Genomic DNA, 24,457 nt, shown 5'->3' on the forward strand with positions numbered 1-24,457 from the left:
GAGAGGTGGCGTTGTGCAGCAGCGTGGTGACGGCAGAGGGAAAACCGGCTGGACAGATTTGCGTTTACGCCTGATCTGCTTCTGGAGAGCGGGGCTGTGTGGGAAGGGAAAGGGAGCACCTGGCCCGACCGCTGTATCCCATCTCGTTTTATTGACAGCCTGATAAGCAGGGACCAAGCCGTGCGGTTTCCAGCGCGGATGTCGAGCACCCTGCTGCGTTGCACAGTATCAAGGCCTCTTAATGGCTGTCCCTCCAAATAATGGCCCAAACACAGCCAGTCCTGACTGGCCCGTACCTGCGCTGCCCCGGTCTCTTCCTGAGAGACAGGCGGCGGCGCGGTTGCCCATTTACTCACCGTCTTGTTCAAATTGACACAAACATCAGAGGTTGTGAAATAGGATTGGAGGCTTTTAGCCCGCCTTAGTAAAAGGCAAGCCAAAGCCCCATTACGACAACTTTATAGGGCTGTAGAAATAAAACGTTTTTAGCGCAGGCTGAGGGGAATTGTCTCCAACATAACTCATGTTTATGATTACTATTCTGACTCCCTGACACAGAACTGTGCCAGGGTGATACCAGGGCTTTGGGAATGTGTCTGGACCTACTGCTCAAATATAGGCTATCGTGAGGAACCGTGAGAGAGGCATTTTCACAGGTCTACTGAGTGGGACTTACCTGCACCTGTTTTGCCCACACCTGTTGCACACTGAGCATGCTCACATTAAAAACACAACTTGTTCATGTCTTAATGTCACTGCCTGGCCTCTGTTAGTTGCTTGCTGTTGAGGGGGGAATGCAGCTTTCAAAAATCCATTGTGATGAATATTTCATGTCTGTCTTTATCTTGCAAAATGTCTCCATTTTAAAACTTTACAACTAAAAAAGGCTACATCATTCAAGTCCACGCTGCGTGGAGTGAAAACGCATTTTATTAATCTGTTTTCAGTTGCAGGATGCATGACTTTTATTTTTAAAATCACTGGACAAGCATCTTGTTTTGTTTTTTGTGTAACCTGCCTTTTAATCTGGCACAACAGGGGACAGTGTGGATAAAATAAAAACTAAAATATAGTCAAATTAGATTAAATTAAATGTAATGAAAGATAAAACATGACGTGGCCCTGCAGAGCGAGGTGTTAGCTGTCAGTCCCTGCACACAGCAGATAGTGGGACAGTAAACAGGCCGGTGTGCTACACATGTATACGCTACCTTGTGCACTTCCCCATTCTGTGCTCTGTGTCCTGTCCAAGGTATGACGTCGACCCGTCGCTCCAGCCAATCACTGCCAACTTGAGGCTGATGCTGAAAGGAAAGTTGCTGGTAAGAGCCGCAGATTTTTTTTCCCACTCTCATTGACATTTCAACTCCACGACGGATCCAAAGGTAGATAGATTTTAATCGGGACCTATAAGTTTCTGTCGCTGTGACACGGAGGAGAGATCCGGGGAGGGAAGAAGCGACTTTTTACGCACAGGATACCGGTCACAAACAGCTGCTGCCTTTCATCCGGTGAGTTTGGACGGACCATATTTCAGTTTCTTTTTAACATTTAAAGCTCTTATACGTTTGCAATTCTCCTTTTGGGTGTGTTTAAACTCTGGAAACGTGCGCGCTTTTCCTGATCTGCTCCAAACTTTAACAGGTGTAGAAAAAGCAGAAAGTTGCACGCAGAATGATCATGAGTCTGATGCATGGGCAAAGTTAGGTAAAATTACGGGTTAAGTGCTTGCACGTTGCTCCGTGTTGCCTACAGGAGGTGTACACTCATACAAAGTTGAACACAGCGAAGTGACTTAGTTTTTGTTGTCATCTATCTCACACACACGCATACAGCGTGTAATTAGCGATCTTCACTGAGGAATTAAGCGCACGTCACTCCGTTAAAAAGCGCCTATTATTGTGAGCTTTACGCCGGGGGGAAATTAAAGGCTTCGACCTGTACAGTAAATTGAATGCGTATGGGGGATCTATTCAGCTCTGCTCGATCCATCAGCGCGGTGGAAATGACGCTGTCCATCAGCGGAATATTTCACTTTGCTGGCTGCGCTTATTCATCGCGCTGCAATCCACGTGCGAGTTTTGGAGAAGCAGCTTAAATATTTTTGGCTTTAATGTGGAGTGAAAGAAGTGAATGACCGTGTTGCAAAATAAGTTTTCTAAATTTTGACTCCAATTTGCACAAAAAAAGAAAAAAGGAAAGTATCAAAATTTAAAGTAGTACAACTGAGCATGCAGGGAAATGACATGTGCGCCCTGAGGGTTTTCACATTGATGTGGGTTTATAAAAAAGAGCATGTCTCTTGTTTTTTGTTTGTTTGTTTGTTTGTTTGTTTGTTTTTAAATATATATGTTTCTATTTTAGTGCCACCTCCAGTAAGATGAGATTTTATATGTTTTTTATCTTTCCAAAGTGAAGACAAAGATATAATCTGATTTCCAAACAGTAGCTGGGAGACTTTAAATGTCTCAGGTCCAGGCTCTTGTATGTTTGGGTCCAGTGTTTCCTTCTGTCACGCTTGCCGAGCAGCGCTGTGACACCATTAGCCCCGGTGTTTATCCCAGCCTTCAGCCTTTTGCCAGGAGAGGGCTTCTGTGGACTGTACACCTTCTGTGGGCTGCACGAGAAATCCTCGATCCTCTGCGTGTTTCTCCACAAAGTTCAAAGATCGTGCACTTTGCATCAGTTAAAATAAACTAAATTTATAGTCATGTATTTATCTCTCAACACCTCCTGCTCCAGGAGGAGGGGGGTGCACAAATACACTATATTTATATGTAGACCTTTAATGTGATGGAACATGGTTAAAAAGCGCCTGTGAGACAAATGTTTCTTATAGAAAGGCAGAACAAGAACCATCTGCAAATATTTCTATTTTCCCCAGACGGAGTTATGTGTCTTTATATGTACTTAATGTGCTTAGAAATGAGTGGACATTAATGGTGTTGTCTGTTCCGGGATGCGCCTCATATGCAGCACGCTTTTAAAAAAAAATAGGAGATTGATGAAAGATCTGCGCAAAAGTCAAACAAGCATGTGATTGTTTAATCATTGTTGACAAAAACAGAATTGCACGCTGTAAAAAGTGCAAATAATTTATGCAAATAACGCAGCGACGTCCTCATGAATCTCTTTGGAGAGAATAAAATCTGACAGTCCGGGGCTGTGTGATGAATGACAGGTCACCTCAACAAGAATGCTGCTTAGGAAATACAGGTTGACACTTTGTATAGTGATCATTGAGATTACAAAATTATAAACACCGATGAAAAATAAAATAAAAATTGTTCTAATTGTAAGCTCATTTTGATTTGATTTTTAAAAATAAACATCAATTGAATTTTTTAAACCTCATTTATTTTTTTAATCGTGCTTCCAACAATATTTTCAGAAATAAGACTGTTAAAATTACCAGCTAATAATTAGTACATTTCCTCATCATCAATAATAACTAAAGTAGAAATAATAATAATACTAATAGTAGTAGTGATGATAATAATACTAATAATAATAATGAAAATAATGGATCATTAATTGCTTAATAGTGCTTCTACAATAATACAAAAATAATAAAATAAAATAAATAAATAAGGGGATGTGGATTAATGCATTAATTTTCCTTTTTAAAAAAATCTACATAAATCAGGGGGATTCAGTTCGGTCATCTTTTATTAAAGACAAACAATCTTGTCACAATATTGTAACATTTTTAAATAGACCTCCCCAGATGTCCTGCTATATAAAAGGTGAGTGAACTATGACCTCCAGTGAGGGATCATCACAATGGCAAACAAGTGTTAATGAATACAATAAAATAGAAGAGGATTTAACAAAAACTAAAATAATTGGAGGCAATATTTCCACCAGTTTCACACTTGATGAATTTATCTGGTGTAAATGTGTATCAGGCAGTGGAGGGTAAACTGTAATCCCAAATAAAAGAGTAAATTAGGGGGGTTTAACCTGCACTGCATCCTCCTCCCTGTCCCCAAAACAATGTCACTGTTTTTCACTGGAGCTCCCCTTATGTTTTTTCTTTCTTTCTTTTTCATTTTCTTTCTTACTTTTTTTTTTTTTTTTTTGCATTTAAAGTTTCTAGATGGGTACAAATACCACATTGCCTCAGGGGAAAATAGCGACCAGATTAGGCTTTCTTTTCAAGGCCTGTGGCATTAGTTGCTGCTAATCCGAATTGGGCTAATTGCTTTCCCAACATCGGCCTATTCCGTTTTTTTTAAACAGACTTCCACAGCAACCCTACCTTACAAAACAGAAAACATATATAAATATATATACAGAAAATATATATCTTATAACAGTGTTGTTGCTGGAAGATGGAGGCCTGCTTGGCATTCTAGTGAAGGTCGTGAAAAAGAAAGAAGAAAAAAAAAAAATCTCCCGAGAGTGAAGACAACGAATTAGCTCCTGGAGCGGATTTACAGCTTAACCAAAGAAATCAATAACCTACTGGAGGTATTGTTTCCAAAGAAACCTACTTGACACACTCATCGGGGAATCTGTCTTTTCAGCGAGGGCAGGTTAGTGGTGTGAATTTTTGACAGCTGCAGTCTGTGACAAGTGAGTGGCAATAACATTTGCACTACAAAGGTGGGCTATAACCCCAAGTAGTTTGAATAAAGGGATGAAGGCTGTTTTTTTTTATACTTTTCTTTTCCCCGTTGTTTTTTCAGTTTAGATCATATTTTAACATTAAATTGGACGAGATGTCATCAGGATCTTGTTGCACAAATAAGCTCAGTTTTCAGAGTTAAATATTTAAATTATTATTGTTAAACTTAAATAGACAATTCTGAGCTAACATGGTGTCACTGAGGCTGACCGACATGAGGACGCATAAACACTGTAGGAGTTCACTCTTCTTTGGTCCTGCATTCAACTCTGCATTGTGCATTTAAAAAATAAATATGAACACAGTGTTTCCAACTTTAATTCAAGTGCACCCTCTCTGCAAAATATGTTCAATCCATTAACCTCTAGGAAATACAATTATTTCTGATTTCTGTTGTTTGAAAGTTTAACTCCACCTTCAGCCTGTCCACTCATTCAGGTTTACAGTAAATCATAACCAACACGAGGTCCCATCATTGCACAAAGTCCAAGCGGGTGGGGTGACTGGGTGAGGTGGGGGGAGGAGGAAGAGGGGGGGTGTTTGTGGTCTAATGCATGTCTAATAGGGGGGTCCTTGACGTGAAAATGTTTGGGAACCCCCCCTTAGCTGATATAAGCTGCAGCCATTCACGGTAGGCCTATAGGCTGAGCCACCAGTCTAAGTGAGTAGAAACAATGCAGGAAGGAGAAACAGATGAATGTGCTCGTTTAGTTTACGGGTTGTTTGATGAAGGAGTATTGGCCAAAGTGTTGTTCCTCACCGCGGGACCCTCGGTGACAGTTTGAGCCGGTCCTCTCAGCTCATTATCTCGCCGGCCCACTGAGGGCCCCATTCAAGCCGGGCAGTCCCCTCTCTCTCTCTGCCTCTCTGTCTCTCCCTTCCTCCCTCCCTCCTCTCCCCTCCCTGCCTCTCACCCTCTCTCTCTCTCTCTCTCTCTCTCTCTCTCTCTCTCTCTGGCAGCGTCGTTTGTCTACTCATTGAACCCATAGTCAGGAATGCGATGGTTGTTAGGGAGCCCTCTTTCACCTCCAAAGTGTTTTATTGATGAGCTCTGACTTCTCCTACTTTTTCACATGTCAAAGAAAGTCAAGTGTAGGCCTCCATGACTTCATTTCATGGCCTCCCCATCCAAAAAAAAAAAAAAAAGAAGAAGCAGTTTCTCTCCCCTCCCCCTGCTTATGCTTGTCCCCTCTCTCCTCTCTCTCCCTCTCTCTTTGCCCTTTCATGCACCCCCTTTTCTGCTTTAGTTTGGCTTCCACATCCATACAACCCTCATTCTCTCCCCTTCGGGTTCTCCTCCTTTTGGAGTAAGCGACGGGGCTCCTCAGTGCTGAGACTGGTGCTGCCCAAAGCTCCGGGTGTATGCTCAAACACGGGCGCAGAGGGGTTGCTTTTGGGTGCGTTGAGGTGTGCGTTAATAGCCAGTCATTCAACCGGCGCAGTTTGGGAGCGTGTGGCCATGGCTACACAGTCATTTGCTTTACTTTATTTACGCGTGCTATTTGCTGTCAGGTCGCAGGAGTGACGTCGCCGCGCCTCGCAAATGTGTCCATAAAAAGCACCGGAGCTTGCCTAAAGGCTGCGCTCTTTACGCATGGTGTTCTTGTTGACAGGAGGGGTAAGGCTATTCAGGGGAAGGTGATACCCAAAAAGAATCAACAAAAGCACGTGGTGGACATTTGTGGCTGTGTTTTAGTGCAGGGAAGGTCAAAGGCAAAAGATTTTAAAGTAATATGCTTCCGTTTGAAGCTTTTAGTGTGACAAAACAACAACAACTTTCCCCAACTCAGCTGCACTTGCCATGCTCCACCAGAGCTCTCCTCTCAGGGATGCATTTCTAATTTAGGACAATATAGAGTTAATTCATGTGCTGATCTAATTTAAGTCTGTATGCTTTTAAGAGGAAAAATGGTGCTTGAACATTTAGTATTTTGCCAAAGTGTAAATTGTTATCTGTCAGTGATGATTACCGCCTGCTGGTCTGCATTTGACACGTGGCTGCAGAAGCCACAATAAACAAATAAACAAACAAAAAAACTGTGGTGACATTTTGCAAAACTTTTAATCACAGCAGCATAATTACACGCGTCCATGTAGCATTAATACCATCTTCCATCTGATTTATAAAAAGCACGCTGCTTTGTTAATTTTCATGTCTGAGCTCCAACATTCACGCGTGCTGCTGCTACTGCTCCACTGCCACTTCCCGTCCCTCCTTGCAGCACTAGTTAGCCTCAGGTTGGAGCTGAACATGCCTCAGATTCCCTGCGCAGACCCAATTCAGCCTGGAAGAATAGAGCCTTCCGACCAATGGGCATTTCCGAGGCAGTTGCTTTGCAATAGGGCAATATTCAGCAAGTGAGCGCAGGGTATTTGCATGCGTGGGCTGATTAGTGGGTTGGGGAAGACGAGACTCTCTCTCTCTTTCTCTTTCTCCCTGTCTCTCTCTCTCGCGCGCGCTGTGGCTCGGCCCCGTTTCCCGCTTTGGCTGTGGTGCAGGGGGAAGTGTTTATATGGGGGATGATGACAGAGGTCGGGTCGCGCTAATGGGCCAGTGAAGAGCGGCGGAGGGAGGCGAGGCGAGGAGAGGAGAGGCGCGCACGGCAGACCAGGAACACATACATTAATACACTTGTTCCATCACCAATCAGCATAGGTGTGTTCATTCTCTTACCCCCACCTCCTTCTACCACCACCACCACTCTCCCTCCCCTCCCCTCCTTCCCTCCTCCCCTCCCTCCCCCTTCTCTCTCTCTTTCTCTTCCCCACTCTCTCTCTTTCCGACTCTCTCATTCGCTCTCTCACACGCCAGCGCACATCCTCGCCAAACTCCGTGCGTCCTGACATCTGAGTTCACTGTCAATCTCTGTCCCCTTCGCAGGGATATCCCCTCCGTCTCCGCCGAAGACCACTGGAAACTAATTTTTCCTCTTCTAAACTTCCCGAGAGAGACTGATCCTGGTCGGCTTTTTTTCTCTGTCTCTCTGTGGTGTGTGGAGAACTAGGCTGCACAGCCTATAGTTTACCAAGGACTTTGACAACGACGCAGGATGCCCCAAAAAGGTGAGATCCTAATTTAAAGTTTGCCTGTGTTGCTAAATAATATAATTATTATTGTTGTTATATTTTCAGTATTTATTATAATCACATGTATTATTGTGTAATATCATAGTATCATAGGTCATTTATTCTCTGTATAGGTTGAGGGTTCAGTGGTGAGGTTGTGGGTGTTTTATCGTTTGGACTGTGCAAGCCTGTCTCCTGACTGGACACTCTCAAAAGTGCGAACAGCCTTTAGCGCCTCTGTCTGTTTTATCTGCTCGATTTTGTTGGTGTGTTTAGGCCCACGGATAGCTTACCGCTTATTTATGACAGTAAAGAGTAAAAAGTCACGTTGGGCCAGGACAGTGATCATCGTGGAGAATGGGGCGCAATGACCCGTTGAGGAAAGGTGTCAGATTGATTCATGCAGGCGAGTCACCCAAGCGCCTTGTACCAAAAAAAAAAAAGCAAGCTCCATGAAGCAGTTGGGGAGGAGGAGGCCCGATTTAACGTGTTTGTGTGTCAGAGGAAAAAACAACTTTATTTCTAAGTTTCCTTTAATGACAGCGGGTTCAAGTATTACATTTTAGCAGTGAGGCTGTGCAGTATTTTAAAATAGTCAGACACTATCTTTGATAAACCAACAGCCTGTTATAGTAAATAATGTTTCAGATAATTTCAATGACAAAATAAAACAAAATATACGGATGCAAACTGCTGCTGCTTTTATATAATTTTGTCAACACAATTAGACAAAAAATGAAATAAAACATGCATTAATTTCCTGCAATTGTGCATTTTCTTGTGTAATGTTAGAAATAAATTCATCCTAAAAATATAATAAAATAACACAAAAATAGCAAAAGGCCTTTGCTTTAATAATAAATCAACACACACTAGAATTTTTGATCATTTCCTTTCAGATAAACCTGTTGGCCACATGCATGCTAATAATTTATCCACTAAATGTATTCTGCAATATGCAACACATTTTTAAATTTATTTCTACATATATATATTCTCTGTTAGCCTGCATCTTGCACCGGGGCCATTGTAGCCAAGGCCTCCATGCACTATTTCTACATATGAATGTTGTGTGCGCGGCCCGAATAAGCATATTGAATTAAGACATTGTTGTTACGGATTACTAAAGGAAAAGAAATGCAGATTAGATCGTAGTTAACCTCGGGAACAACAACGTTTGAGCTTTCGACCTTAAATAAATGATTAACCACTTGGACCTTACAAGGCTAAAAGCTACTGACTGCAGAGCATTTTCAAGATGGTCAGGATTAAAAAAAAAGTTGTTTTTTTATTTATTATTTCCCCACATTGACATCATGGCATTAGGTTAATAATACAAATAATGATGTGTGAATTAGTTGCAGATTGCTTGGGTAATTTTAGGTTATGCTAAACAGGCTAACTCGGGCTATGTGGGCCAGTGTGATGGAATCTGAATTTGATTAATGCAGCCTATTTGTTAAACATGAAAGAAAGCTACAATCTAAATGCAATGGCGGCCCCTGCGTGCGCGCATCCCCACACAAACCAGCCCAGGACTGAACACAGCCTGTTAGAGACGTCGCTATCAGGGCCATTTTGCTCTGCACACAACACAACTTTGCATGGAGGGAGAAAACCCGAAAAACTTCAGACTTCTCCCTCCCTGGCCCCCTTTTTATCTGTCCCCCCAGTCAATAGCTTCTTTAATGCATTTGTCTTTTCCAATTGAGCGCCCTACTGCGCTGTTGTGTCTTTAAACCCGCTTTACAACCCGCACCAGCAGCACAAAATAACCACCAAATATTTGTAACAAGAAATTACTTTTTAAATTTTTTTCTTCTTCTTTTAAAAAAAAAAAGCAGGAGCAACAAAACCACATTCACGCACAAGCGGCACCGGGGTCACGGTCGTGTGTGTGCGTATGTGTGTGTGTGTGATGTGTGTGTGAATGGTCCCGGAGGGGGTGGATGCATGCCTCCGGCTCTTTGTATTAATCTGAACTTGTTGGTGTGTTTAGTGGGGAAGCTGTGTGTTTCTAGTCGCGGAGGCCGAGTTTTCGCCCCGGGTTTGAGGTATACGGAGGCAGAAAAGGGGGTGCATTGTTGGGAGTCCAGCAGGCTTTGTGCACCAGCTTTGTACCCCCTCCTGGTCTGGACTTTTGCAGAGCAGTGAGGCGAGGCAGACAACGTGTGTCACTGTACAGTTTGCACGATAGACTCCACAAGAGGAGGGATATCAAGCTAGAAAATATAAATAAAAGCCTCTTGCTGTGAATATAAGAGCTGCTTTATCAGCCTCGAAAAATAGTGCTGTGAAATAGTTGCAGGCCCAAATTTCACATTTATTTCTGATGTTAAAATAAGCTTGTCCCCCGCGCGTCAGTTTTCATTTCCTGCTTGGTAGCAACATTTAGGTTAATTGTTAAATGTAGGGCACAAATACAGTGAGTGCATCAGTATAGCTGTGGCTGTGCTAATGTGTTGTTTTGCTTTGTCCTATAGGGAGACATTAAGTAGTGAAAACGGCAGATGATTGACTAAATTGTAATAGAGTGGACAGTCAACTCTGTTTCCAGGCAAGTTTAATTAAAATACATACATACACTGAGGATGTGAAAATTCATTATGCATCAGTAATGTTTTAAGCACAAAGATCCGCAGACATTATAATCGAACGATGCAGATGAGAAACTTTATTTATATTTTAAAAAAATGTTGCAAATAAATTGAAATGTGATAAAAGAGATGTGTACATGATGCCAACCAGCTTTGTTTTTTCCCCTCTTGTGATGCTTAGAATACCACAACCAAGCCACGTGGGAGTCTGGCGTAGCCTCAATGATGCAGAACAGTAAGTTGTTTTCATATTTATATTGGTTTTATTTGTGTGTGTGTATGTGTGTGTGTGTGTTTGAAACTTCTGATTACAGCCACAAAGTTTTAATGTGGTTGCATGGAAGCAACACCCACTGACATTATGCACCGGTTGTTATAGCGCAATAACTTTAAGAACACTTTAAAGGGGAAGGGAAATGTACGTGCAGGCATAAATTTGCATGACTTAGGTGCAAGGGGGGAGGAAATATTCTCAGTTATTTGATGGCCGTTTCATTGCTGTTAATTTATTTTTTTTTGTTGCAATGATAGGTAGAGAAGTTATTATTGAACAAGTTAATCACACGTCGTCCTGCTCCAGAGAGAGAGGGAGAGAGAGAGGGGGAGAATAGAGGGGGTTGGGTTGAGAGGGAGATTTTTGTTTCTGCTTGAGTTGGTATTAAATAATTGCACAGCCGTCTGCATTAGCGTTAGAGCTGGCTGCCAGGCTGCATACAAGATTAGCTGCGTAGAGAAGAGCCCTGCATGAAACATGAGGAATAGCAATAATGTCTTATGTAGATTAGTCCATATTCTTTACGGACAGACAGCATGAGCTAGAAAGAAAATGCTCGTATTATAACCGCAGGCCTCACTGTTAGGTGCACAGCGGAAGATAAATATTAACAACCATATTGTCGTGGGTGCCAATCAAAAAAAAAAAAAAAAAAAAAGCTACATGAAGTTGCTTTATAGGCCTCTCTGTGTTTAAAGTGGCCCAACATGAGTTGCATATCTGTCTTATTCCTGGTGTGTGTTGAAACAAAAAAGGATAAACATGAAACATTTTCTCTCTTGCTGCTGGACAAGAGGTGTATGACATCTGTGATGAAGGTGTGTGGGATGATTTTATTATATTATTCTCCATATACCTTGATGACGTGTCTGTGCTGTAATCTGTGCGCATTTAGTGACTGATTAAAAAACAACATATGTTTGAATCCAATGTTGGACCACATGACAGTTGGATTGTTTGATGTGTGGAGGTGTGACAACAGAAATACTTTTACAAACTGCTGGCATTAGAGTTTTATTTTATTACTTTATAAGCGACGGTGCTGTTTTTGTTCCTGTCTTTTTTTTTGGTGCTTGCCAGTGTTCCATTATAGAGATGATGGGTCCTTATCAAAGCTGTGTACAATACCCAGTGCTCCTGCTTTGCAGCGGATTGATGATAATGGGATGCTCCCATGGCTTGGCGTGTGATGTCTGGTGCGAATTGCCGAGGAGATATCATTGGGCCCAGCCCTTTGGGTTGTCTAAAGGTCGCGACGGCCTCGGTGGCTTTTGTGCTAATAACTCCTGGGTGTATATGGTGGGGAGCGTCCAAATTGACACCATATGTTTTCCTATTAGTCGACTTGCAATAGAATACAAGGCGCATAATCAGCGCCAGCGGGCGAGATCGACTCTGGGCACTTGAGGGAATTGTGCCATGATTAAGACTTAACCTTAGGAGAGTTTGATTTTTATTTGATGTCCTTATCTGACGGTTTTATCGATCCGGAGGATTTATATGATAGCTATAAATCAGAGGTGACGGAGCAGCTCTGGAGAAACCCGCAGAGCAGGACTGCTTAATGCGGGCAGGCCAATTTCAGCATAAGAAGTCTATTAATTCCACTTAATCCTGGAATTACCAAAGAGCAGGAGGGATGATAATGGATTTACTATCAATCAGATCCACGCTGGAAGATTATTACACACAGCGGCCAAAGGGGATATGTTACTCAGTTAAACAGGTTTATTTTCAATCATCTACAACACACACAGGCCCCTTCTGATCATTGCTATAAAAATAAGTCTGCAGTTTAAAGCAGGGTCCTGTGACATATTTCAGAGCAAAGACGCCTACCGATTGCACACAACAGGACTGCAGTGGCTGTGAGCATTTGTTGTCAAATACAAACAAGGGGGGGAGAAAAAACTGCATGTCACTTTTAATATGTTAAGAATCCAGGCGCGCCCTCGTTTGTGTGACCGCGCGTAGCCCCTGGCCACCTTAAAACGAAGTCTCCCTCGGAGGGTAAACGAGTAGCGTCCAATTTTGTCTGAGTGGTATCCAAATGCAGACAGAAAGGGTCGTTTTATCATGCTACTATTTGTCGTGACGATGCGATTTTCAAAAGCAGAGCGGTGTCATAAAGTGACATGCCTGCCACAAGTGCTCCAACTGATCTTTTCAATTAGCCTCCCATGCATGATCCGAGGCGACTTCCGCCTATTTCCAGAAATTAAGCTCAAACTTGACGTGCAGCTAGCTTTATTTTAAAGACAAATGTCAGGCAGGCTCATCATATTTTCCCCCTCTTCTATATTTGGAGCTTATTTATTGCTAAGGAGCCTCTGCTCCCGGAGTCAATGCACCGGGCGGCAGCGCAGGGGAAGGGAGCGGAGAAACAGAGAGCAGCTCAGGCACTCCGGGGAGTCAGCTCTCCCATTTGGCTTCAGGTTTGCCGGTTTATTCTGTGCTTTGCTGAGATTCCATACAACAATTAAGGAATAATTTCCAAAAAGCTATCTTTTTTAGACAATAAGCAGTCATGAGAAAATGCTATTTAGAGCTAGTATCCAGTGTGGTGTCTGTCTTATTGGTGCGTAATTATGGTGTGTTTTGGAGGATCATCGTGGACAGATTTAAAGTCACTTTCCAAATAGCGATGCTTTTGAATGAAGGCTAATTTAACACTTTATTTCAGGTCTTGTATTTTATGTGGTTGTCGGTGCTGCTGGTTTTTATTTTGAGGTTAGTTTATGAGTGAGGTGCTGGTGTTGGTGACGCGCAGCTGTATATGAAGGCATGGATAACGGTGCGACTGTTTTGATAGCGAAGTTTGCCGGTTTCATAAAAGGTTGGTTGAGTTTCCTCGTTGCAAAAGGCTGATTTAGTTGTTAATTTATTATTTTGAAAAACATATTGTGATGTTTTGGTTTAGTTTATGCGCGACTGTTGTCGTTTAATCCATGTTCTGCATGTGTTTCTTAACAATTGCGCACTTTCAAGTTTGTCTTCAGAGGAGGAATGCACCGAGCTGTGTGACAGTTTCTTAAAACCATTGTTTTATGAGTGCACTTGGATTTAAACCCACCTTTTTAACCAAATGACAGTTCATATTTTGAAGTCGATTGCAGTAAAGCGTGTGTACTCCTGTTTGCTGTCTTCATGTTTCATCTTTAACTCGGTTATCCTGAGCGCTTCTCACCATCTTCCTCCTCATTGAATGAAACCCATTTGATTTATCACATGTCTTTTAATTAGAGTTGTAATGCGATGTGATGACTCCGATGCTTTTGTCTCCATGTAGGTCACAGTGGCGTAAACCAGCTTGGTGGTGTGTTTGTTAATGGTAGACCGCTGCCGGATTCCACCAGGCAGAAAATAGTTGAACTTGCTCACAGTGGTGCTCGACCCTGCGACATCTCCAGGATACTACAGGTGACAATCACACTCATTTTTGAACAGAAAACAGGTTTTATACAGACTTTTGTTTTCAATGCATACACAGTAATTTTAAAAAATAAAATATGGAATTCATAGCGGTAGGTTTTTAACATTAAATCCACATTGTATGTAGCATAAATGCTGCATTTTATGATTGTTTTTAAGTCAGTAAAATAATTATTTGCTAATGACATCACTCCGTTTACTGGATATGTAATAAGGCCGACAAAAAGGGAAGTATCTGCCTGCTATTATAAAGAATAAATCTATTGTAGGAAATGCCTAATATACCATTGAAGGCATATTTTTTGTGTTTATAGACCCATGATGAAGTCCAAGTGCTGGACAGTGAAAAGGTGATAATTATTTGACGCCATCTTAGAAATTCCGTTAATAGTCGTAAATAATGTATGTCAATTGTGTCTTTTGTTTCCTATCCAGGTATCCAACGGCTGTGTGAGCAAGATCCTGGGCCGGTATTATGAGACTGGCTCCATAAGACCGAGAGCAATAGGCGGCAGCAAGCCCAGGGTCGCCACTCCAGAGGTGGTCGCGAAAATCGCGCAGTACAAGCGGGAGTGTCCGTCTATCTTCGCGTGGGAGATCCGTGACAGACTTCTGTCAGAGGGGATCTGCACCAACGACAACATACCCAGTGTAAGTGTGCTGACTGTAAGTTGTGTGCATGATTTAATTTGCCACATGAAATGACTTTTTTTTTCTCATGCACTGGAGGAAAAGGAGATGGGCAACCAACCATTCAGTCTTATTAAACACACTGCGTTTCAAAGTGTGGGGCGCGCGCATTGCTGCATATGTGATCACCCAAACATACAGTCAATTAGGAGCAACTCGCTGTCCATTTGCGCGCTTTGCAGGGACATCACATTGTGCGCATTTATTATGATTATTATAAGGTCTGCATGCGTGCGTGTGAGCTGCGCGCTCCGTCTAATCTTTACTTCTATCATATGTAATTTGTCATTCAGGTGTCATCGATAAACAGAGTCCTCCGCAACCTGGCTAGTGAAAAGCAACAGATGGGCGCAGATGGCATGTATGACAAGCTGAGAATGCTCAACGGTCAGACAGGAACTTGGGGGACCCGGCCCGGCTGGTACCCCGGAACATCAGTGCCAGGGCAGCCCAACCAAGGTGAGCCTCATTATCACACAGTGGCAATAAAGACACCTTGACGCACGCACGGTTGTACAGGTTGTAATCAAAGATGGATACAGCCGGGCGGTAGAAAGAAAATATTTGACTGTTTGAAGGTGGGTGCATCACCACAAAATGTCATGCTCCACTATGAATAGTCTTACAGTTTACTATTCCAGTGGTTCCTGTCCACGGCTCTGTTTGCAGGGAAGGTATTGTATTGGCATGCTTTGATGCCCTGAACAAGACCCCCAATTAAGACTAGTCGATTAGAGGAAGCCATAGGCCATGCATGCAGTCTGAATGCCTCCACTGTCCCAGACATGGATGTGCGTGACAGCGGCTTGTCCTTTCAGCAGAGGTGTCCACCCAACAGCCTGCATTTCCCTCCCCTCCTGATGGGGAGGCAGAGCCGGGGAGCTGTGTGCGGGGATATTAGTACAAAGGAATGTTTTCCTTCACACGCAATGATTGGTTATGGGAACGGTCCGCACTACGTGTAATTGCTCATTAGAGAGGGCTTTGTCTCTCATTATGGCAACATGCAGGAGTGTGGAGATGGTGAGGCTGCTGTGGAAATGTTCCACTTCAGAGGGTTTCCTGTCGGCCTACTGCAGGCCAAACACTGAGCACTATTGGAAACACCACCTTTTTTTTAATACGCTTACTCCTTAAATATGCACGCATTGAACAAATATGACGACGACGCACTGAGTTTGATTAATATGCATCAGAAAGGGGGGAACGCAAGTGCTGGAATTCAGTCGTCGCAAATAATAATTTGCATTTGTTTGGTGACCATTTGGACACGTGGGGCTGTTGTGCTGCGGAAAGGATCATATTAACAGTTAAATGACTAACTTTATTTTGTCATCATTATCATAATAATAATAATTATTATTGTTATAATAATTATTATTTTATATAATAAAATTTATTGTGATTACCCTTGGTTATTATTGATTCACAATTAGGCGAATATTTTATGATTATTAATTATTTTAACCAAAGTAATAATAATAATAATGATAAATTATTTATTGTCTTTTAATTCAATGCCTATTTAAGTAAAACTGTTGTCTCAGGGGATCGAAAATATGTTTTCCATCCGACAGCCGAGTAAGCAGACAGAAAGGCTACACGGAGAGTGACAGGGCCCCCAAAAAGAAGACAACTCTATCCAAAGAGGACCGAATAAAAAAAACTCCTCACCGATTTTGTCTTTTATCTCTTTCTCATTCTCACTCGCTGGCTATATGGCTCTAAATCCCGTCTATAGGATTTAGTCTCTCACTTTCTCTTTCAGTTCTAAGCGGTTTCTCAAGAGTGTTTTGATCCGGTCTCAGCAGCTGAAAGGTGCCGCAATTGGTTCGGTATCTCTTTTTTTTTTTTGCTGCTTTTCCGCCTCACTGGCTGAGACATCGTGATACTAAAGAATGAGTTTATTTCCCAGCGCTTTTATAAAGAAAACAAATCCCATCCTAGCGTCAGTGGGTCTGGCAGACGGATAATAGCTGCACATTCACTCCTTTTTATGGATTATCCGGAGTGAAGAAACAAATAGCGTGGATACAAACTATTGGCCTATAGAAGAATACTTTTGTCTATTTTTTTTTTTTTTTTTTTTTTTTTTTAGCAGCGAGGGGAAATTGTCAAGAAAACATGTGGCATCCAGTGAACCAAGACTTTCACATTTAGACACAGCAAATATGTTTTCAGGCCTGCAGCAAAATCGCATATAATCTTTTTCTCCCTATAATTTCTACATCTTTGGCACAAGACAAAAGAAAGTTTGCACAACCAAACTTTATTTTTTTAGGTGCTTTATGGACACATTATCCTGATGCACCACACTGCACCTGTTCCACACTCTCTTGTCCTTGAGCAAGGCACTGACACTACGTCAATCTGGTTAAAACATAAACAAAAATCTGCATACAAAAAGCTGAATTCCCCCTTCATGAGTTCCACTCATTGCTCCAGACAAACATCCGTGAGATATTACATAAACCACCCTCTTATCAACGCACCCCTGCTTACATTCGCATTAACTTCTCGGTGTGATAATGATGTCCAACAACAAGACAGACATTAGTCGATAAGCCTCGCCCTGCAACTGAAGGGGCAGTGAATAGATTGGCCTTATTTTGGTTGTTCAGGGGGTTGCATGCTCTCTCCTCACTCATTTGTTTCCAATTGAAGACAGAAATCCTGACTGGCGTGTAGCTGGCCGGGGGACGTGATTAATGATGGTAGTGGATAAGGGTTAACACACTGGACTCAAAGCTCTGTTGACTGGGATCCTCGTGCGCACAATGCCAAAGTACTATAGCCTGTGCGCCTCCAGAGAGAGAGGATCCTTTTGTCATCTCCTCCAATGGCCCCCCTCCCATATATTACACCCACCGAGGGCTCACTGCTCGTCCCTGGCTGTGTCCATAGTTTAATGGTTTCCCTTACTCCTGAAGGCATTGTATCATTCTGAAAAGCGTCTTCTCCTATTCAAAAGTTGGTGGTCACCTCAATGGCTATACCAACGCCCATATGGGAACGACCATTGAGGCACTGCTCTGCCCTAGAAAAGGGGGCTAGAGAGTTTGGGGTTTTAATACATTTCATAGGCTCTGAAAAGAGGCTCGCCACATCTTGTCACATTTCTCTTAACCTTTTGAGAACACACGCCATTGTTGGGCAGCGATAAGTACGCGGAGCATTTCCCTCTCCGGCCTGTTTTTCCCACAATATTTTATAAACAGTTAAACGGCGAAGCCCTTTTTTCCATATTGTCCCCCTTTTCACGCAGGCAGTCGTCTGTGATGTGGCAACATTAAGAGGAAACTGCAATAATTCCTCTGATTTTGAATTTAATCAACCATGATAGGAGCTTTAATTAATGATGTTGCACCGCGGTCTGTACAATTAGCTGCAGGCAGATACAACACGAGACCCCTGAATTAATTATTCAGTTAGCTTAATTGAATGTATATTTTCATTATATGCTTTTTTTTTTCTTTCTTTTTTTTTGTAACTGCAGACGGCTGCCAACAACAAGACGGCGCAGGAGAAAACACAAACTCCATCAGCTCGAACGGGGAGGATTCAGAGGAGACACAGATGCGTCTGCAGCTCAAGAGGAAACTACAGAGAAACCGCACGTCCTTCACACAGGAGCAGATTGAAGCACTGGAAAAAGGTCCAGCAATCAATCAGTTATACATTTATGACATTTTTGTTATTAGTAAAAATACACAATTTGGAATGCTACATTTTTATTTTATTATAATGAACGAATAAGAGGCCTAATGTCAGACATGGCGCTTGGACTTACTTGACAAACATTTACTCAACTAATAGCCCTGAAAAAATTTAAATTACCCTCCACCTAATTTATTACTTAGTTCCTAACACTTTTGTTGACCCTCCTCTTGCATTACAGAATTTGAAAGAACCCATTATCCAGATGTTTTCGCGCGGGAGAGACTAGCAGCGAAAATCGACCTGCCTGAAGCAAGAATACAAGTGAGTGATCACACCTTTGTTGAGACAACAAATATGAGAAAGTTTTAAAAAGTTGCACAAAAAAAAAGTATGAAAAAAATCTAATAATTATCTTTGCTTGCAGGTATGGTTCTCAAATAGAAGAGCAAAGTGGAGGCGAGAGGAGAAGCTGCGGAACCAGCGCCGGCAGGCCAACAACTCCTCCAGTCACATTCCCATCAGCAGCAGCTTTAGCACCAGCGTCTACCAGGCCATCCCACAGCCCACTACACCGGGTAGGTCCACCACAGCTGGGATAACACTTACACCACACCCCCACCCTTAACAATAGTATTTTATATGATATGAAAATAGAATGTGTCACCTATTGTTGCGCACAAATGCTGCACACATTAATTTAGTGCATTAATCACACTGCATTATTACTGCAATAATGTAAGTAACAACACATTTAAATGTCCATGACAGGATCCATGTGAAATATTACTAAATATTATTATGTGTCAGCCTGCGGATTAATATAAAAGAGGGGGAACGAGGCCTCGGTGGCTGTGCGCTCTAGTTCACATGAAGAAGCACTGGTGGTTTCCTTTTGATGGATGATTGAGCAAAACTTCTCAGCTGACTATCTGCGTAATTACCGAATCAGGCACGAGGGCACACCGGCAGAGCTGAAGCTCATGCTCACAAGTCAATCACCTGAGACACACACACATGCAGACACACTGTACAGTATGTGTCCGGGCCTATCAGCCTGTCAGATAAGGCGTCACTTAACCACGCACTACTTAACGCTAATGAGACGGTCTCTCACATTGGAGGACTGTGTGTGTGTGAGTGTGTGTGTGTGTGTGTGAGTGTGTGTAAGTGTGATTTCAGCGTGTTTTAAACACATTTTCATTTTCATTCACAGTGTCTTTCACCTCGGGGTCAATGCTGGGTAGACCTGACTCTGCACTCACAAACACCTACAGTGCGCTGCCCCCCATGCCCAGCTTCACCATGGCAAACAATCTACCTATGCAAGTAAGTACAGACCATAATGCTCTCTTGTCAATGATGTTTAAAGACATGTGATATTTCTATGATAAATGATATGACTGTAAGAGTGGAATCAAATACACCATGAGTTTTTTCAATTGTGTTTCGTGGCCAAACAAAAAAACTTAAAGGATAGCTTTATCAACTAAAAATCTACATTCAATTAAATCAAGCCTTACAGTATTACAGACTACAACTATGGTTGGCTAAGCTAATGTAACGTTCTCTCCCCCCATCTATAGCCCAGCCAGACCTCCTCTTATTCCTGCATGCTGCCTACCAGTCCGCCTGTGAACGGGCGGAGCTACGACACATACACGCCCCCTCATATGCAGGCACATATGAACAGCCAATCAATGACCACTTCTGGTACCACCTCAACAGGTAGGCAGAGAGTTCAGCATGCTTGGGAATTAATCATAACCAACTAAAAGTGCACTCTTTGAAATATCTGCCACCTTTCCTGTAAATTAGGGGGTACTACATAGCCATCTTTGATTCATGCTCTGCTGCAGCAACTTTTTCCTTTTCCTTTTCCGTCCATATGAGAAACTTCATGGTTCAAATGGATCAATATCTCCACATTCCATATCATTTTTCCCCCCTCTGCAGTTGCATGAAGCTCATTTCATCGCTGCTCAACGCCATCATGTCAATCCTACAACTCCAGCCCATAGTTTAGTTCCACCCCATTAGGATGCTTTTACTGAGAGCCATATATACCGGTTATAGTCATGAAGAGTTAATCATGCATAACCACATTTCCTCTGTGCTAAATTGCTAATTAATTTGATTCATTTGCTGTTCTACTCTCTCTGTTTAAATGCCATTGCCAAAGCCTCAATTTATCGAGCTTGCAAGCCTTTTACTGTGCAACCATGTGCAGAGCATTGTGACTCACTGCAGCTTCACTGCTCCTCCACCTATTTGCAAGCGTTTAAGGCAAAACGCTCTGTGCTATGTGGCTAACTAGTGTTAACTGTCACACTAACTGTGCATGGTGCATCCACTCATCTAATTTAGCATGTTAACTTCTGGGGCTTTATTTTTTTATTTTTTTACATTTTTACTGACATCTCTCTCTTTTTGTCTCTGCAGGACTCATCTCTCCTGGAGTGTCTGTCCCTGTCCAAGTCCCAGGGAGCGAGCCTGACATGTCTCAGTACTGGTCAAGACTACAGTAGAGAGAAGAGCTACTTCACCCTGTAACCACCCACTCCACCATCGCCCTCCGGCAGTGCTCCTCACACATACACGGCACAGGAGAGTAGAGAAGGCGAGAGAGGGTTGTGAAGAGGCAAAGGACAGGAGAGGAGAGGAGGAGAAGAAAGAGAGAGACTCTGGGAGAGCCTTGGGACGTCTGGGCTTTGTTTTTCCAGTGGGACTGTGTGCTGTTCTGTAGCTCTAGGCACATTCAAACGAGGACTTGGAAGAGAGAACAACGATGGAAAGACAGAAAAAAAATGGACCTCTGTAAAGTGCCCGGTGTTAAATTTTTATGGAACAAAAACTTATCTGTTTTTTTTTTCTATTTCCAACTTCAGTCATTGTTTCTTTTTTTCTCTGGTGTGTTAGTAAATGGCCATTTGTATGTTAATATGAAAAACCAAGATCAAGTACTGATAGATGGACTGCTAGAAAACCATGTTGGTCTTGCGTTTGTTTGAGAGAAGGAGAACCTGAGAGATTCTGCCATGACTATCTTTTGATCTGCTTATATCGAGACTTTCTACCAGCCTTTGCATGGTCTCTGGACGCTGTTGCATATCATTAAAGACGAAAAGCTGGAGGGAAGACTCTTACTGTGTCAAAAAAAACAACTATTTATTGGTCTTATTTCTTATGAATGGATATTTAGCAGAGGAAACTCAAACTCGATCCACCCACTGAGGCTGTGGTCTCGACTCCTCTGATGTGGGCCTGCATTTGCTGGCTTATTAAACATGGATCACTATCAACAGCTCAAAGCGTGCAAAAGACGGCGCGGGCAAGCGACACAAGTTGGACCTCTTGCTTCGGTGGTTGGATTGACTCTAGATTACCACGAAGAACATTAAATGTGGAAAACAGGTGTAAAAGAAAACCTGTAGTCTGTAAATGGTAGACTGCGTCTTCGATATAATCCAGTTTGTTTATGTCAAAATGTAAAGTACTTGTCTTCCCTAGAAATCTTCCAGAAAGATTTCTCCAATAAAAGTTGATTTCATTTATATCCCCGAGAATATTCTATAAATGTTCCATGCATCATGAAATACATTTCTTTAGGGTCAGGTACAATTTGTCTCTTAGGTATAGTTGTATTATAGTGTCCTATGGTCAAAAAAAAATTTGTGCAACTAGAAATATTTAATTCCTATAATTATGATTAAACATTGCTTGACAGAGTTTTAAACTTAAGTGTTTGGCAGTTGTTTACAAGTACATATCAGATTTAATCATTGTTGATTGTAAAACAGACCAAAGCCTTTGTATTTCATCTAGTACACAATGTTTTTTTTAAAGATATTAGTCTTGTGTTGCAAAATTTTGTAAACACGTTCTGTTCGATTACATTGGCTTCGAGTTCGTGAGACTGCAGTCGAACCCCGCAGTCCTTATTTATAATTGAAGACCATGGGAGGGTTTTTCTAGCATCATCTGTCATGCTCTTTTGAGTTTTGCATTTTTATTTCAGTGTGTACGCAGAACATGGACACACACTGGGTTTACGTCTGAGCAATGCTTCTGAGATAAAACGTCTACACGCTGTCTCTTAAATATTTCAATTTAATTTTATTTAAAATGGAGCTTTCTAAATGTATTTTGTGAAAACTATAAAACATTTTGTACAGTAAAATTGTGTCTTAAAGAAAGCCTTTTTGCCTGTTCAATGCTGTGTCTCGTGCAGTGTCGGTCTTTACTGAGCCAGTAGAGACGAAAATTTGGACATAAGCTGCAAATTTAAACAAATATAAATGCTGACAAATGCCAGTACACGGGCTTGTAATACACACACAACACTTCCAATTCCCACCAAACAAAGGTGTCCAAAATAACAAACCTCTCTTGATGTATGGGCTGAACCAAGTCGACACAGACCACACAGCACAACACCGCCGCACAATGAGAAAGGTCAAGCAATTCACCATCACTGGCTCTTGTTGTAGTAGAGTTACGATGGTATGAAAAAAAAATACAGAACCAATGAGGAGGAGGGAGCAGAGGAGAGAGGAAAAAAAAGTCATGGAATAAAGCAGTCAGTGCCTAGAGCGAGGCAAAGGAGCGATTGTGTGGCAGAGTGAGTTATTTTGCTTCACTTGCTGCCTCAGCAGGGGGGTTGTGTCTGTGTGTATGTGTGTGTGGATTCGAGAGGGTGTGTTAGAGGGAGAGGGAGAGCATCTAAAAGGAAAGGATGTCCAGGAGAGAGTGAGGTCAGGTAACATTCACACAGCATGCAACAGCACCAAACATCTTGCTAAACTGATTAATTGAATTTACACGTCTCACTCAGTATTTAATAGTCCAATCAGAATTTTGAGGATTGGGGGTTAATCAGATTTTTAAGAGGATTCTTTTTTTTTTTCTTCCTGCGGCTAATGCACTTTCTCTATTAATTTAATCCAGTTTATCACGCAGATGGAAGAATTCTGTTTTGAGAGCACGGGGGAAGAGAAGAGAGAGCACAGGCTGGGCGACTGCGCTGAGACAGAGGAGGAACATCAATAATTACAGAGAGAGAATGAAAGAGAGATTCAAAATGCAAGAAAGACTGCAATTAGTGGAAGTCTAAATAATACACAGCTTCGGGATAAAAAGGTTTAAATGTAATTCTCGCTTGGAATCAAAGTCAGCCAATATAAGTTTCTGGGAAAAGTTCTTGAGAACTTTTTGCTCTTTGATCTGTTTTTTTTTTTTTTTAATGAGACACAACAATTCTGACCTGGAAATCCGAATTCCCACAGCAGCCAACAGAAGCTGACACACTCCTTTTTAGAGTCAGCAGTTAAAGTTCTGTGCTCTAGTCTGCGTGTGAGTGTGTGTGCTTTAAGCAAACACAAATTAACGTTTCCCCCTCATCACTGTCAATACATAATAGTCTAGCTTTGTGTACTTTGTAAACTGTATTTGACAGACATGTCATGAAGATACGTCTGCTTTATTAAACCAAGAATTGTCAGAGAGAGATCCAGTGTGGTAAAAATGTTATATCCCACATTGTGTTACTTTGAATAGTGCTGTGATGTGACGGCCATTCAATAATAGAGTTCATATGATAAGCTACTGTAGGAAAACAACTATGGCTTTGGATGGGAACCAATAGGGCATGAGCGGCAGCTGCCAAAAGACACGATTATTAAAGCGTATTCTCAACACTCGGGCCCGTGGCCTCCTGTCTTTGCTAAAGGCCAAGAGAGGCATTCAAGAAGTAGGTCCTCTGAAATGTGCCAACAGCACTGAGTGTTCATCTCATGTGTTGCTGTTGCAGGTTTCATTAAGATCAAATAGAAAAAAAGAAAATACCTTACATGTAATATGACATACCAGTATGTATAGTTTGGATTTAACACTTTGTTATAAAATCATAACACTATACCATGTTATAAACCATTATTCAGATCTGGGCAGTAAGAAAGAAAAATTAAAGGGTAACACCACCTAAATTAAGAATTCCAGTATATTATTTCCATGGCAGAGAAAGGCTCAGTCAATATTTGTGAACATGAGCTACTCTCTCTCAAAGCCAGAAACTACAGAAGTCAGTCTCAAACTTGTGATGTCATCAAGTAT

The 24,457-nt window shown here is 42.0% G+C and overlaps 1 protein-coding gene across 8 annotated transcripts; it reads left to right on the top strand.

The window, feature by feature from the left end:
* Window positions 1-1,325: 1,325 nt before the first annotated feature.
* Window positions 1,326-22,541, top strand: pax6b (paired box 6b). 8 transcript variants are annotated; one of them, XM_050059840.1, is made up of 15 exons: window positions 1,329-1,511; window positions 7,512-7,693; window positions 10,180-10,253; window positions 10,475-10,528; window positions 11,362-11,385; window positions 13,857-13,987; window positions 14,314-14,349; window positions 14,435-14,650; window positions 14,983-15,148; window positions 18,186-18,344; window positions 18,588-18,670; window positions 18,774-18,924; window positions 19,563-19,675; window positions 19,933-20,074; window positions 20,789-22,541. In XM_050059840.1, the coding sequence occupies exons 4-15, from the start codon at window positions 10,516-10,518 to the stop codon at window positions 20,872-20,874; spliced, it is 1,320 nt and encodes a 439-aa protein (XP_049915797.1). In that variant the 5' UTR covers window positions 1,329-1,511; window positions 7,512-7,693; window positions 10,180-10,253; window positions 10,475-10,515; the 3' UTR covers window positions 20,875-22,541. The 8 variants fall into 8 exon arrangements, with proteins under 8 accessions (XP_049916058.1, XP_049915797.1, XP_049915468.1 ...); XM_050059511.1 differs by lacking the exon at window positions 10,180-10,253; XM_050060018.1 differs by lacking the exon at window positions 11,362-11,385 and having other exon boundaries at window positions 1,330-1,511.
* The last annotated feature ends 1,916 nt before the right edge of the window (window positions 22,542-24,457 follow it).

This window comes from Epinephelus moara, chromosome 1, assembly GCF_006386435.1.
Source record: "Epinephelus moara isolate mb chromosome 1, YSFRI_EMoa_1.0, whole genome shotgun sequence".
Taxonomy (NCBI): domain Eukaryota; kingdom Metazoa; phylum Chordata; class Actinopteri; order Perciformes; family Serranidae; genus Epinephelus; species Epinephelus moara.

Bases quoted from the DNA above. Each gene is read 5' to 3' on its own strand.
- pax6b (XM_050059511.1), top strand. The intron at 11,386-13,856 runs GTGTGTGGGATG...GTCTCCATGTAG, and splicing joins GTATGACATCTGTGATGAAG to GTCACAGTGGCGTAAACCAG. The intron at 15,149-18,185 runs GTGAGCCTCATT...TTGTAACTGCAG, and splicing joins GCCAGGGCAGCCCAACCAAG to ACGGCTGCCAACAACAAGAC.